Source organism: Python bivittatus, unplaced genomic scaffold, assembly GCF_059951505.1.
Source record: "Python bivittatus isolate LINGU-HERP-01145 unplaced genomic scaffold, Pbiv_v1 ctg000440_np1212, whole genome shotgun sequence".
NCBI classification, from domain to species: Eukaryota; Metazoa; Chordata; class Lepidosauria; order Squamata; family Pythonidae; genus Python; species Python bivittatus.
The window spans coordinates 2,666,578-2,682,231 of record NW_028277063.1 but is presented as its reverse complement, the minus strand read 5'-3'; the positions used below and the strand labels follow the sequence as shown (position 1 = coordinate 2,682,231).

Here is a 15,654-nt window from a genome sequence, read left to right as displayed (position 1 = left end):
CAGTATTTGCCCATTTCCCAAAGGAGAGCCATTGCGGTGTGGAAATGAAGGGGTTGGACTAGGACTGGAGAGACACAGGTTTAAGTCCTCCCTCAACCATGAAAGTTCACTGAGTGACTTTCGCCAGTCCCTTACCATCATCCCAACCTATATCACAGGGCTGTTGTGGGAATCTTAACAAACACTGTACACTGAAAATGAGTAATGAATGAGAAAACAGAGTTCTAAAGAGTTAACACATCCAAAGCATTCTCAGCCAGGGAATCAGCCAGTCTTTTGTTCCTTTAAGTTGAACTTGGCTCCCTGTGACTCCATGAATATATTCATGTTGCTTTACTGGCAAGTATAGGGACATAGTTGTTGTTCCCTATTTCCAGGAACTTTTAAAAACTTCCTAGTATAATCTATTGCCCTAGGTTTTTCTGATATCCCCCCATTCAAGTGTTAAAGTCTAACCAGCTTACACGGTGGTGATTATTTTAGATCAGCCAGGTCAGCTAGGACCTACCACCTGATGGGACTGGATTTTTCAGCAATAGATTTTACTGAGACTAAATCGGGGGGGGGGGGGGATCATTCTCCTAATCAACTGCCTCTTGCCTTTCCAACTCTTCTTCTACGAATTATGTCCTTCATTACTTCAAGTCTACTCAAACACATTTGGCTTAACACTAGCATCACATGTTATTTTATACTATCAGCAAGATTTGATTTTGTATTTCTGAGATGGAATACAAGGAAATTCCATTCTATTATCCAATATGTTTCACTGCTTAGAGTACTGTGTTGGCAATGTGGTTTTGTAAAGAGTAGAATATATAGTTACTGACTATATAAAATGTATATACATAAAATGGAGCTTTCAGATTCCTGTTTGAGTTCCACAGAATTGAAACACCATGACAAAGAGAACTATGTATTTTATAAAACCCGCATCTTTTATAAAAAAAAATTCTGCTAAGTCAGTGTTGTCCAAACTTGGCCACTTTAAGATGAGTGGACTTCAACTTCCAGAATTCCCCAGCCAGCATGGCTGGCTGGGGAATTCTGGGAGTTGAAGTCCACTCATCTTAAAGTGGCCAAGTTTGGACAACACTGTGCTAGGTCTTCCCTCACAAAAAGGGAAAATGCAACAGGTGGTACAAAGAAGGCTATTAACTCAATGGAAAAGTACATGCCATGTAAGCAGAAAATCCCAAATTCAGTCTGCAATTACAGAAACTGAAGACTGCAGCCAAGCAGCTTTACCAGTCAGAGGTAAAGATTTTCAGATTTGGGAACATACATCTGGGGATTTACTTTTATATTTTTTCCATGTGATTGTCTGGAAGCCTGACCCACAAACTCTGCTTTCTTGGACTAAAGCATCTTCATATATAATGGCTTTAAGTCTGCAGTCACTGATCTCTCCATTCCAGTTACACAACCACCCAGTTTTTCATTCTGAAAAAGCCATAGCCCATGTGTGTGCACACACACAGACACACACACACACACTCACAAGCTGCTGGAAGAAAGTACTGGGATAAGAATCTTTTGTCAAAAAGCAACAGTGCTTGTTATCTGCTTCTTCGTTCACATTTACCAAAGCAAGAGGAGACTGCGAATTACAAATGGGAAAGGCATTTCTTCCTTTCTTCCTGACATTCAGACAACGCACCACGATAAATGGCATTTTGCAATCCAGTCTGTAATCAGAACCGTTCATTAAAAAGAAATCTATGATTGAACTACTGCAGCAAAACAAAAAAACCTCCATTCAGGCTCCTAAGACTTTTCATTTTTTTCTCTCCGAAAAAGGGTCTCACGTTTCAAGTTCTGATGTTTTTTTGAGGTACGCCTAAGGATGTGAGGTAGATGTTAAGGAAATTGTTAGGGCCTGAAGGGGTTGACAAACAGTATTTCCAGCATTTACTGGTAACAGTTCAGTGTTCCTTGATTCACCGTATCTAGTGGCAGAATGAACTATTAAACAAAAACAAGTGAAACTAAGCGCATTTGCATGATGTATGCAAGGTGCAAAATTCAACTCTGCTTCTTGCAGAATTTTTGTCCCCTTGGTTCCTACACCACTATTTCAGGCCTTATCCACAAGTGCAACTTTTCCCAGATCAGGGAACAAAAGTACCCTTTAAGTGGTGTGCTTGAGAGCACATTTCAAGAAATATGTGCCCATTTTATTTCACTGAATGTAAATGTGAAGAGTTAATGAGACATAGCTAATATGATTACTCCCATGAACATAACAGTGTTTCAGTTCTCGTGGCCAATGTGATTTAGAGCTCAAGCAAGGATGGCCAGTTTTCCGATTCCTGAAAAGAGACAATTAGCTACTATCCGCTGCTATAAATGTTTGTTTCAGGCTTTTATATGCAATAACCTCAAATTCTGACCTGCAGTCAGTGGTATCCTTGGGCAAAGTGCCCATCTATACCCACTTGGCTCCTTCCAAGGACACGAAGTTTATCGTATCATATGATCCCAGGTCCCTAGCTGTCACATCTTGGCTTAGGAATCCAAGCTTGTTGAGGTGCAACAAGAAAGAATGTAGATTCTGTGTGTGTGTGTGTGTGTGTGTGTGTGTGTGTACACGTGTGGGCATGTATGTCTACTTCTGGCACCTCACTCCCAGTCTGCAAATGGATTCTTCTTCACAACAGTGGCTTAAGACTCATGAATTAGGATTTCACTTCTGAAATAAAAGGACTGAGTTCATACCACTGAAACTTTTTAAAGTACAGGGTCAGGAATCAGAAGCCAAAAGAAGGGAATACAATCCAGGTGTGGCACACGAGGCTACAGCTACTCGGAGAACGAGACCAAATCAAGGAGGCTCGCTGTCAGACAAATTGTAGAACCACAGAAGAATCACAGGAAAATTTAGAGAAAGAGCCATCTGCACAAAATTTGGGTTGGGGAGCCCTGAGTTTCGAAAGGGGAGGTTTCATTAAAAAAAAAGAAATGAGTAGTTTTGCCCCTTGAGCAGAACTCATGACTAGATGCATGTTTAAGCATTTGCCCCTGTGTTTTTCTGATTTTTTTTTTTAACTTCCCAGACTTGTCTATAGCCCTGAGTTTTTCAAAACACACTTCCTATAATTGAATAAAGGTCAGGCCCCAGGAGCACAATGCAAAAGCCTGCAGACAGGACTTAGGTTCAAATTTTGTGTCAAGGGGTGACAGTTTTTGCTTGGGTCAGTCTGCTGGTATATACCCACGTATAAGCCAAGAATTTTTGGCTCCAAAATGCACCCTAAAAATCAGCTTCAACTTATCTGTGGACCAGAGCTCAGATTTAAAAAAAAAAAAATCATGGGCTTTAAATGACATAAAAGTTTGTGATTTCCTGCCTTTCGCTGCACACATTTCCGGTAGGTAGATAATCACCATGTCTGGATATCACCAACAGTTAGCATAAGATGCAGCTTTCAAGCTAAAAGTATGCTAGTACTTTTAGTAGAGCAGAGGAGACGAACAATTCTGTGGCTGCCATAAAACTTGAGGTAAGTGAACAGATTCTGTTTTTCTGTTTTTTAATAATATATTAAATATATAAGCAGTATTTTGGTTGCAATTTCACAGGTCGGCTTATCTGCAAGAATACCCAGCAATGCACACTGTTGCCTAAAAAAGGATCTCTAGGATCCTTCCATCCAGCCCTAAAGTTGGATCTGCCCCACCCATCTCAGATTCCACAAGGAGGCCTTCTCATGTAGGGATGGGACAGGAGGAATAAAACGTATTGGTGTTTGTGTGAAGGCCCCCACAGCCCTGTCCAGCTTCCCCCCTTCCTTGCAGGATCAGAGCGCAAGGTGAGTTCGCTGGTGTTTGGAGAAAGCTGAACTCCAGCGGAACGATTTCCCGCAAGTCCCACAGACATATGGGTGGGTCCCAGCATGCTGGTGCTGGTGTTCAGCCAGGTTGCCCCGTTGCCGGAAGCTCTTGCCACAGTCAGGGCAGCAGTAGGGCCTTTCAGCTGTATGAACCCGCCGGTGCTTGACCAGGTGGGAATTTTGGGTGAAGGATTTGCCGCAGGAGGCACAGACATAGGGCCTCTCGCCCGTGTGGGTCCTCTGGTGCTGAATGAGGTTGGAGCTCTGGCGGAAGCCCTTACCACATTCAGTGCACCGAAAGGGACGGGCCCCTGTGTGGGTAGCCTGATGTTTGGCTAAGTAGGAGCCCAGGGCAAAGGCTTTGCCACAGATGGCACAGCAGTGGGCCTTGCCAGGGGCATGGGTGCGCCGATGCTCAGCCAGATTGGAGCTCTGACTGAAGATTTTGCCACATTCAGGGCACTTGAACGGCTTCTCGCCAGTGTGCGTCACCTGATGCCGCAAGAGCTTTGAGCTCTGGGCAAAGCTCTTGCCACACTCAGGGCATTTATAGGGACGTTCGGCTGGGTGGCAGTTACGCCGGTGTTCAGTCAACTGGCAGTGCCATGTAAAGGTCTCACCACATGGAGGACACTGGGCAGGTGGGTCACGTTGGTGCTGCTGTAGCCCTGAAAGCAGAACAAAGCCCTTCCCACACGCAGGACACCGGAAGGGTCTCTCCTCACCCAAATGGCGCTGTTGGTGCCTTCCCAATTTGCCACTGTCAGGAAAGCGTTCACCACATGTTGGGCAACGGTAGGCATCATCATCAGACATGTGGATACGTTCATGCGCTGCCAATGTGGCAAAGAGGGCAAAGGTTTTGCCACACGCTGAACAGGAGTATGGCTTGTCCAAGATAGGTTCTGCTGGGTGGCCCAACTGGTGAACAAGAAGTTCTGAGTGATGAAGAAACATTTCTTCACACTGATGGGATTCTGCATTTCCCCCATGGTTCACTTTTTGCGTCAAGAGAGCCGCATCATGAGGGAAGTGAGCACTGACAACAGGACATTTAGTAACCATATATTCCTCTGGTTCCTCATCACCATGACTTCCCTGATGAAGCAGTAGCTCATCATCCTCAACAAATGTCTTCCCGCACTGGGGACAGCTATAGGATTCCACATCCTGCTGGATTCTCTGGTGTGTAGCTAAAGCAGCGGTTTCTGCAAAGGAAGCCTTACACTTCAAACACTTAAAGGATTTCTCCTCCCCATGGTGTGTGCTCTGGTATGGCTTCAAGCCAGAGCTATCCGAGAAATTGTCACCACACTGATGGCAATGATGTGATGGGTCTCCACAGGAGGCTCTCTGGCATATCTCAAAGGCAATGCTTTCAGAATAGCAAGGGTAACAATCAGAACACTTCAAAGGTTGCTCCTCCACACTGTGACGTGATGCACGGGCTTCCAAATCCAGTGGGTCAGGGGAGGTTTCTTCACATTGCTGGCAGCTGTTAGCATGGCTCCTCTGATGGGTTGCAAGGTCAGAACTCTGGCAGAAGACCTCAGGACACACAGGGCACGTGTACCTTTCTTCTTCCATCCCTCCTACCCAATCACTTGCCTGCCCAGAGACCTCTGAGATCAGTTGAGATGTTTCTTCAACTGGCCGAGTGCTCTGATCTGCATCCAGAAGAGGAAGAACAGAGTGTTCTTCTGCAGCAGGATGTTTCCCATTGCCATTCCCATTAGAACAATGATTGTGGATGTGCTTGGCCAGGTCAGAACTGACCCCGAAACAGCACCCACACTCCCTGCAGAGATAGGGTTTTTCACCAGTGTGCGTTCGTCTGTGAGTGACGAGGGTGGACTTGCGCCCAAAGCACTTTCCACAGTCAGGACAGACATGCGGGCGTTCACCTGAGTGTGTACGCAAGTGGTGGGCCAGGGTGGAGCTCTGTGAGAAGCGTGCCTCACACTGAAGGCACCGAAAGGGCTTCTCCCCTGTGTGCACCCGCTGGTGCTCAGCCAGTGTGGAGCCACGGACAAAACGCTTCCCACATTCACCGCACACATGAGGGCGGCACCCTCCATGAGCCTTAAGATGCTCTGCCAACGAGGAGCTCCAGCTGAAGCCCCGGCCACATTCTGGGCATCGGAAAGGGCGCTCTCCTGTGTGGATCCGTTGATGTTTCACCAGGTTTGAACTCTGAGCAAATCCCTTTCCACACACTGAACAGTGGAATGGACGAAGGTCTGCTGTGGCAGATGCCTTGATAGCTTTTCCTTCCGAGATCACCCAGGGCCAAGCATAACTCTCTGGGCAAGGCCCTGTCTCTTTCTCATCAATGTCCTCCACCATCTCCTCCTCTTTATCCTCCTCACTTGGAGTGTCAGAATCTGGTGTGAAGAAGGAACTTTATTTATCATGGTGCCACCTGTTCAGGTGACTCTACAACTTACAATAAAAATGAAAACGCTGATAAACATACATCAATTAATAAGATAAAATTAAATAACCCATTTTTATCTGATTAAAGTTTCTTAACCAAAAGCTTTCTGAAAGAGAAGCGTCCTCATCTGTCTGGTGGCAGACCAAGAACGGCAACCAATTGATGTCAATCCCAAACTCATTGGCTTTCTGACTGTCTTTCCAGCTACTATATCACTGCAACTAATGGAAAGCTGTTGAGACATAAGCTGGCCTTCCTGTCTTGCTTAAGTGTTCTTTGGAGTGAGGCATCAGGGCGTCCAGCTATCCTGAAGGACTATCTCTGCTATGATATCTCATCCTGAGAATGCTCCAAAGTGAGGCACCAAAGCTAGCATGCCCTGAAGACCAGCAGGTGCTCAGAATGGTTAGGCTGGGAACTGCAGTTCCCTGTATCTGGAGAGATCTGATGGAAGAATCCTGCTCTGCAACAGACCGGCTCCCACCAAAAATAATAAATGGGTCCTTACCTGCTTGGACAATGGTCAGCTCTTGCCTGTCTCCTGCGTCTGGCAACTCCTCCTCTTGTTCCATCCAGAAGTGTGGTTCAGCCACTGAAAACCTAAATGAGAAGCCACTGACAGAGAGAACATTATACAGCACCGTCATCACACGAACCTGTCATAAAACAGAGAGGTTGGTTGGCCCAAAGGTCTAACAATGGCTCATTCCACAAATATCTTTAGAACCCAGAGTCATGCTTACCAGTCTTTAAATCAAATGAAAAATATCTATCATGGGTGGGCAATCTTTTAGTGGATGTCTTAACATCTGGCCAAGGAAAAAGATGCAAGGGATGCCAGGCAAGTAGAGCTCTATCATAGATATAAGGAACCTGGGATTTTCCACTTTCTCCAGTTTGGGCAAGGGACGAGGCCTTATGTTTTAGACCAGCGTTTCTCAATTTGGCAACTTTAAGGTGCCACACATCTTAAAGTTGCCAAGGTTGAGAAACACTGTTTTAGACAGTACTAAGTTTATTTTAGGATCTAGATTAGAATGGCCTTAAAAGAGGCTTTCCTGTACTCCCTAACTCAAAATTATGGGAAACTACACCACTGACTTTGGGGAGATAATGACAAAAGAGGGCTTGTCAGGGATTACAGGAATTGTATTTCAAAGGACCTGGAGAGTATCCTGCTGCTTACTCCTGAACTAGAATCTCCAAATAACTTTCAAGAGACTCTTCTCCACTTTTATCGTATGAAGAACTTCAAGGGCAAGGTGTCCTGCTTTAGAGGAAGCAGACTACTGTTGCAAATGCTTATGCCATAGTAAGAATATCAACCTTTGAAATGCCCCAAGACTAGCACGTGTTTCTCAACCTTGGCAACTTTAAGACATGTGGACTTCAACTCCCAGAATCCCCCAGCCAGCAAACACTTATTTAGACTAACCTTGTTACAATATGCTTTCTCAAGAAGATCCCCCTGCGTTGCTCAATAATCCTGCTCTCACACCTGCAACACTGTTGTCTGTTGGAGTATCAATGCCAGGAGAGTGAAATTTCTATCCTGTGAACCCCTGGACTCTCTTAGCCATCATTTTGCTTTTTCAAGGTCATACCACATCATTGCCTCTACTTTGCCTTAATGATGTTATTTGCTCTCTCCTGCTCCAACTACAAAACAGATAAAAGACATCTTAAACAAGTCAGAGAACAAAAATGCCCCCATACATTTTTTTCCCCCATTTTGCAAACTCACTTAAGACTCACTTCTGCTCCCCTGACTACCTACAGCTTTTTCTGTTTGGGGCTTCAGCTGAGAGAATCCTGTTCGCTGCCATCAATACCTTCAACTCAGGAGAAATGGTGCGTGCTACCTGCATTATCTACCAAGCTCCTTCAGTGTCATGCCATTTGTCTTATGTAGCTTTGCAGAGATTGAAGACCCAACGGTTTTCAGTGTGGGGTTCATTCATCAGGTTATAGCCTTACTGGATTATAAAGATGTGGGAGGGAGGAAAGGAGCATTTCACCTTGGCAGACCGGGATCTTGCTCCAAAGAGAAGGAAGCATTGCTTTCAGGTTTTACTGGGAAGTGTAGGTAAGAGGAGGATCCTACCTGCATGGGAGAAAATGGGAATTAATGTATGAAGACAGATAGTGACTGGGTTCAAACTGAACCCAGATAATAAAGAAAAATTGCCAGGCTTCTCCTGTGCAAGATACAGGTATTGGTCTATACAAGCAGTCTTCAGTTCTTTTCACACACCCTCCCCCCTCCCCCATACATCACCCCACCTGAGAGGAAACAGAATATGAGGAGACATAGACCAGCCTTCCTCAGCTTGATGGAAAGCACCTGTCTGATGTTCTCCAGAATCTTCAACTTATGGACCATTCTAGGACTTATCATCCAGCACAGATGAAGGGCACCAGATGAGCAAAGGGTAGCACAGACCCCAAAGAAGCAGACCCACATATCCAGAGGTCATAAGGTGGAGGGAATGGCATTCTAGGGAAGTGAATGTTGGAACTTTTAAGAACTCCCCCCAATCTGCCACCTGCCCCCATCGCCAGACAACACAGACAGGCTGCAGATGTTAGGGGCCAGCACAGACTACCCTTTCTGGTGCACCAGATCAGAGAGACTTTGCCCATTTTAAAGGGAGCGGCAGTATTAGAATCGGGGTGATGCATCCCTCACACACACCGACACGCGATGGGAAAGAAAACTGAACTCTCAGCGGTCTTCAGTGCCTCCTGTGTGTCCTAAGGGCACTCCTACCACCACCACCACCACGCGCAGAGTCCAGTTTTAGGCCTAAAAGGGAAACTCTTCTGGGGGGCCCTGCGTGCTTAAGAACCTCTCCTGGCCCTCCTTCAAATCCTCCTATTCCTTCTTGATCACACCTCAGCATAAAAATCGACCTTCCCTCCGAAGCCTCCTGCCAGGACTGTTTATCCCCCACGCCACCCCCGACCTGGATCTGCCTGGCAGGACGCTGCCCTCTCCAAACGCCACCGTCCCCAAGCCCAGCCAGGGCGCAGCTTCCCCAAGCAGCCCGGAGGCGCGCCTTGTCTCCTCCCTGCTCCAGGGCGCGTCTTTCTGACCCTGGGCCGCCTCCTCCTCCCCACCCCTGAGCCGGGACCTTGGCTCCGCATCTCCCTGCCCGCCCCCTCGGGGAGTGCATGGCCCGGTCTTCTGCGGACCGCGCCGGGCTGCACGCGCAAGCCTCAGCGCTGCAGGCGGTCAACCAGATATGACCTCCGCTGTCTTTCCCACATTTCTCCCCTTTCCCCGCAGCTCAGATCCCCTTACCGTCTCCATAGCCCGCCCCGCTGTCTCTGCCCCCCCCGTACTGCCCGCAGCACGCGCGGGGTTAAGCCTGGTAGACAATATACCGCCAGGCCCAGCTCCGCCTCCAGCTCCTTCTTCTGCCCGCCTGGCGCTCCTGCTCTGCTCCGCTCCCCCTCGTTGTGAGCGTCGTCCGCGGACTCCAGATTTCCAGCCTGGGTCACCGACAGCCCCGTCCGTCCCCGCTTCTGGTGAAACAGGAGCAAGAGATTGAGGGGGACCTCGGGGTTGCGGGGGCGAGGGGAGATCGCAGACCCTTGGCAAAAAAGAAAAGAGGGTCCCTGGTTCTTATTAGCGCGCGTGCACCCACAGAAACCTTCTACGCGTCGGAATGGCCGTGGATAATTCGTTTTCTGCAACGCCCGAGCGCAGTCAGCTTGCTTCCCCTTTTATTCCCTGGCCTCATTTGACAAGGATAGAAAAATCGTTTGACGTTGTTAGGACTCGACTTGCGGTTGCGTGGGCGCGTTCGAAAGAAGATAGACAACATTGGGATGAAAGGAGGGGGGAGCGCAATTGCCAAATCTGTAAGTTTTTCGGATGTATGTATGCACATTGTAGGCTCCCCAAGGAAGTGTGTTTTTAGTGGAAGTGAAGCAAAGTATCAAACTACCGAAGTCTTAGAGCAGTGTTTCTCAACCTTAGCCACTTTAAGACTTGCGGACTTCAACTCCCAGAATTCCCCAGCCAGCATGGCTGGCTGGGGAATTCTGGGAGTTGAAGTCCGCATGTCTTAGAGTTGCCAAGGTTGAGAATAAGGCAGTGTTGGATGGAAACCTGTACCGTTAAAAATCAGCCACTAAATAATTATTCTGAATGACGGTGAACCAGAATCAAGAGAGGCAGTAGGCCTTTTTCGTCAGGCATAACCTTGCAGATACGCAGATCTGATTAACTTATATGCCCCGATCACTCCAGGTTCCCAACCTCCTTTCCAACAAGAGTTCTGCGTTGCCCTTCGCTCCTTCAGAAGATAAAGTTGCCAGACGATTCCTGTGCATTTATCAGGTCCAGACATATGCAACTAGAGAGGCTTTGCCAAGGATGCGGCTCGGGGACTCCTTATGTTGAATTCCTGCCCTGCCCCTTTAAGGGCAGAGGAGCGCAGTCAGCAGCGAGAAGGTGGCAACCCAGGCTCTCCTGAGTCCTCGCTCGGGAAGGAAAGGGTTACGCCAGCAGAGCAAGGCGGCGGCGGGGCCCTCGCAGCGTCCGCTCTTTCCGCTTCCTGCGACGGCGTCTGAGAAGACGGGGCGCTGCGATCTCGTGGTAAGAAGCTGGCGGAGAGGGCTCTGCAATGATCATATCGATTAGGGGAGGAGGGACGGGTGGGTGATATCCTTTGCAAATCATTGCGTAATTGCAAACGCTTCTTCCGAATCATTCTGCGCTTATAGCAGAAGAGCGGGCAATTCTTGCGAGAACAATGCGAAGGACCGCGGCTGAATTGCATCCAGTCCCGCTACTATCCTGGTCCCCCGCAGTGGCCGAACACCGGACACGAATAACCATGGTCTCCCATTTCCAGCTAGTAGCTGATAGATCAGTGTTTCTCAACTTTAAGACGTGTGGACTTCAACTCCCAGAATTCTCCAGCCAGCATGCTGGCTGGAGAATTCTGGGAGTTGAAGTCCACACGTCTTAAAGTGGCCAAGGTTGAGAAACACTGTGATAGATGGTTTCTAACTGGGGTTTATTTGCCCATCGTGACAGCATTAATTGATCTGGGTCTGCCCTGAGTGTGTCAAATCTCACTTTGGAACCCATGGAAGTGAATGCCCGTTGTATTATCTCTTTCAGTAGCAAAATCCATTAAAGACTCTCCCCTAATTTAGGGTCCCCCAGCCATACTGGGACTACTGATCCTAGTATCCTTTGCCAGCATGGTGATCGAGAGGTTCAAGGAGTTAAGGGCCCATTACCACCAACTGGGACCGCTGGCATGCTTTGTTTTAGGAACCTCTGTACAAAGTCAGTTCTTCCTTATCTACTTGTTCAGTTCTCGGCATTGCTGTGTCCCTACCTTGGTGTTTATCTTCTTTTATTCTAGTTTCCTCCTTGCCCTAAGCTCCCCCTTTATAGTGCTTTGAATATGTAAATGTGGGGGGAGGAATCTTCCCAGAAACATTGTTTTACTGGACTTTTAAGGAAGAAGGTGACCCTGGGAAAGTGAAAAGAGCTTCTGTTTAAAACTTCCTCGTGAGTTGGGCGGTGTCTAAATTCGAGATAGATAGATAGATAGATAGATAGATAGATAGATAGATAGATAGATAGATAGATAGATAGATAGATAGATAGATGGAAAATGGAACAGCCCTGCAACTGGAATGTGGCTGCTCCATGTGAGACTCAGGGCTGTGCTGAATTAGATCAAGGGTTTATCCCAGAATCTGGTTCAATAGCAGTCACCCAGGTGCTAGTACAGGTAATCCTCACTCAGCAATTGTCTCATATAGTGATCATTTGCAGTTACAACAGTGATGAAAAAGTAACTTTGTGACCAATCCTCACATTTACGACCTTCGCAGGCCGGTAAAGCAAAGGAAGCTGAAGTAAGATCGTAAACATAATCGCAGTTTCACTTAGTGACCGCTTCGCATAACCAAGTTGCTGGTTCCAGTTGCAGTCGCTAAACGAGGACTGCCTGTACCAAGCTTCCTCCTCCTTCTCAGATAGCCAATAGTTGCTTTGGGATCCATGAATTTATAGAATTGAATGAGCAGCCACAATATTTTGTACTACTTCTTAAAAATGTTAAAATCCCCAAAATGTTGTAACTTTTCCTCATTGTGGAATTGCTCCAGCTTTTGATCATCTGGCTTGCCCTTTTCTGCATTTTTCTTGCTCATGTGCAAGCAAAGACTTGCTTTTACGTGTACTGAATCTCATTTTAGGAAACTCCAAGGGTACAGTTTGTACGCTACAGTATACTTGTGTGTGATTAGAAGTAGCCGGGCTTGTCATATTCACGGTTATGTTTTGGGCATGGGTGACTGATTGCTAGGATAACATTGAGCTGGAAATTTCTATACAATTCCTGAAATTGCCTTTTGGACCTTTCTTCCTCCCCAGGATTCTTCCGTGCGCACCCTTTCATCTTGGCTACCACCCGCGATGAAGAAAAATCTGCGGAAAAACCAAGACGAACGTTACCGCCTGAAGTTCCAGCGTCTTTGCCGCGTGGCCAAGGTGCTCGTTTACGAGAACGCGGCCCTGTGCGATGAGATTGCCCGGCTGGAGGCCAAATACCTGAGGGTGCGTGAGGAGCGCCGCTTCCTGCTTACTCGCCTGTTGCAGGCACAAGCCCTGGCTGAGGATGACTCTCCCGCACCAGCGGTGGTGGCCAGCCTGCAGCCTTCCCCAGATGAGCCAGCTGCTCGCAAACCCCGCCGGGAGCGCAAAGGCAAAGAGAACGGCCGAGCATCCAAACGCAGGGCACCCCCAGAGCTGGCCATCCGCCGGCTGGTCCCCCCGCTTCCCCTGGATCCTTCCGGGCGGCCAGTTTTTCCCATCGCTTTAGGCCCTCTGACTGTCTACAGTCTGGGCGAGATTGTCTCTGACCGTCCAAGTTTCCACACGGAGAATGCCATCTACCCCGTGGGGTACTGCAGTACCAGGGTTTTTGCCAGTACCCGCAGGCCAATTCACCGCTGCCTCTACACCTGCCAGATCAAGGATGGGGGCACCGGGCCACACTTTGAAATTGCCCCCGAAGATGAACTGGGGGGTGTAATAACCGGATCCACCCCGGATGCCTGCCACGCTCAGCTGCTGGAGGCGGTGGGGGCTGGCCAGCTTGAACCAGCAGGGGCCGAATTCTTTGGGCTGTCGCACCCCGCGATCCAGCACCTCATCCAGAGCTGCCCAGGGGCACACAAGTGTGCTGGGTACCGCTGGTGCCGCTTTGAGGTCTGTCGCCCAAACGATGGACCCGCTCCTGACGGGCTGTCTCCAGGGAACCCTGGCACGGATTTTGAGGCTTTCCAGAGTCAAGGCTTGGCCGGACCGATGAACCTAGAGTTCCCTGCCGCCTCTCCGTCCCCACCCAGCGGGAACGGCTATACTGAACTTTTCCTGCCTTGTGCTCCTTCGGCTGGGTCCCCCCTCCCTCAGAGTCCAGAAACTGACCCTGACTGAGTGCAACAGGAGTGCAGCTTTAAGTAGGCTTCACACTTTCTAGTTCCTCTATGGGGGGAGAGAGCAGTGATGCCTGATATGACTAGAATGGGCTTGGTTGAAATTTTCAGAGGGGTTTTTCTTCTGCTTTAGGCTTACGGTGGGTCCAAGCACCTGCTTTATCTCTGAAGCTTCCCCCAGAAACAGTAAGATTAGAAGTGATTTAAAAACTACATTTGGGGGATTAGGACTTTTAAAGGGTGCTATGGAATTCTTAAAACCAGGGGTTCTCAAACTTTTGGAGCCGTGACCTCCCTAAAAAGATGAAATTGCTTAGTTTTGCATAATTCCTGATACCTTGGTTTTATTTTTGAGGCAGCCGCTCTCATTCCCAGCTCACTTACTTTGGAGCAATATTTGCTCTGTATAGCAGCAACTTCAGACCTTGACTTTGTCATTGGCTTGTCCAAAGGGGGAACCAGTTCTGACAACAGTCCTGCTTCTTGTGCAGAAGTCATCTGCTAAAGCCCTCTTAAGCCACGCTCCCACTTTGCCTGGGCAAACAAGCTGTTGGTTTGTCTAGGCATAACAGGAGCAAGGATTGCTCTATGTGCAAAACACACACATACACACACACACACACACCCTTTGCAACCCACTACAGATAGTCCTCACTTGACAACCCTAATTGGGACCGGAATTTCCATTGCTAAGTGATGCGGTCATTAGGCGAAACATCACACCACTTAGTAATGGCAGTTTGGGTAGTCCTGGTTGCGTGTCGTTAGGCGAGGACCACACGCTTCTCCTGCCCTGCTGTGCTCACCTCTGCTTCAACTCCCCTCACCTGCCTATCTCCCCCCCATCTCTGCTCTTTTGGCCACCCTGCACTCCACTGCCTACCCCTGCCACCCCCAGCTGACCTTTGCAACCTTCCTCCCACTGCTGATGAGGCACGCCCGGTCTGGCCTTTTGCAAGGCAGCTGTTGGTGGGGCGTGGGGGCAGCAGAGCACAGAGAAGCCAAAAGGGCAGAGGTGGGGGGAGATATGCAGGTGGGGGGAGTTGACACACAGCCTGCAGTCATAAATGCAGGTGGATTGCTAAGTGCCCAAATTTTGATTATATAACACTGGGGGCACTGAAGTGGCCATAACTTCAAGGACCAGGCATAAGTACCATTCATTCAGCGCCATTGTAACTTTGAATGGTTGCTGAACAAGTGGTCATTAAGCGAGGACTACTTGTAATACTTGTTTGTGACTCTCCAGATTACAACTCACAGTCTGAGAATCCTTGCCCCAAACCAATACATGCAGTGATATTATGACATCTGTAGTTGGGAGACTATACAACCATGTGTGTTCTGATACTAGAAATTGAACACTCATTTTGATCCCAAAAGATTCCAAACAGCCAAAGGACTACTTGGGGACCACTTGTGAGATGGAAAGGAGCACATATGGCCTGTGGTTTACCAACCCCTGGAGTACAACGTTGCATGCTTTTGTAAAAAAAAACCCTCTTGCCATTACGTGAACATCTACTAGTCACGGAGTTTTCCTATAGCTGGGACAGCAATTAATGTCAAAATGTTTCCATCGTAGCTCGATTGAAAAGGTGATGTTAGATCATGTCTTGTGTTCAGTTTAGACAGCAATTAACATGTAGAACTTATAGATGGTGTATTTCTTTTTTCACCCAGAATCTTCAAATGGGTATATCAAACAAAAAATATGTGTGTGTGTTATGCTCATTGATACTGTCAGCCACATGCTAGTATGCTACTAAGATACTTTCTCATTATAAATGATTGTGTAAATTCCCCTTCCTATGCCATTTTGTAATGTGTGAATGCTAATAGACTAGCAATTAAATTACAAATGTTACTATACTTTCTCATTTTATACTAGGAGAAAAAGTTGTCTGGTGG

The 15,654-nt window shown here is 47.8% G+C and overlaps 2 protein-coding genes across 2 annotated transcripts; one reads left to right on the top strand and one right to left on the bottom strand.

Moving 5' to 3' along the window:
• Positions 1-2,889: 2,889 nt before the first annotated feature.
• On the bottom strand, positions 2,890-9,996 carry LOC103064326 (uncharacterized). The gene is made up of 4 exons (XM_088142637.1): positions 9,658-9,996; positions 8,289-8,374; positions 6,779-6,885; positions 2,890-6,217 (listed from the first exon to the last, which is right to left on the bottom strand). The coding sequence occupies exons 3-4, from the start codon at positions 6,840-6,842 to the stop codon at positions 3,801-3,803; spliced, it is 2,481 nt and encodes an 826-aa protein (XP_087998763.1). The 5' UTR covers positions 6,843-6,885; positions 8,289-8,374; positions 9,658-9,996; the 3' UTR covers positions 2,890-3,800.
• A 397-nt stretch (positions 9,997-10,393) lies between these two features.
• TBRG1 (transforming growth factor beta regulator 1) lies at positions 10,394-15,632 on the top strand. The gene is made up of 2 exons (XM_088142635.1): positions 10,394-10,876; positions 12,680-15,632. Exon 2 carries the CDS (start codon positions 12,722-12,724, stop codon positions 13,742-13,744), a length of 1,023 nt encoding a protein of 340 aa, XP_087998761.1. The 5' UTR covers positions 10,394-10,876; positions 12,680-12,721; the 3' UTR covers positions 13,745-15,632.
• Positions 15,633-15,654: the final 22 nt, after the last annotated feature.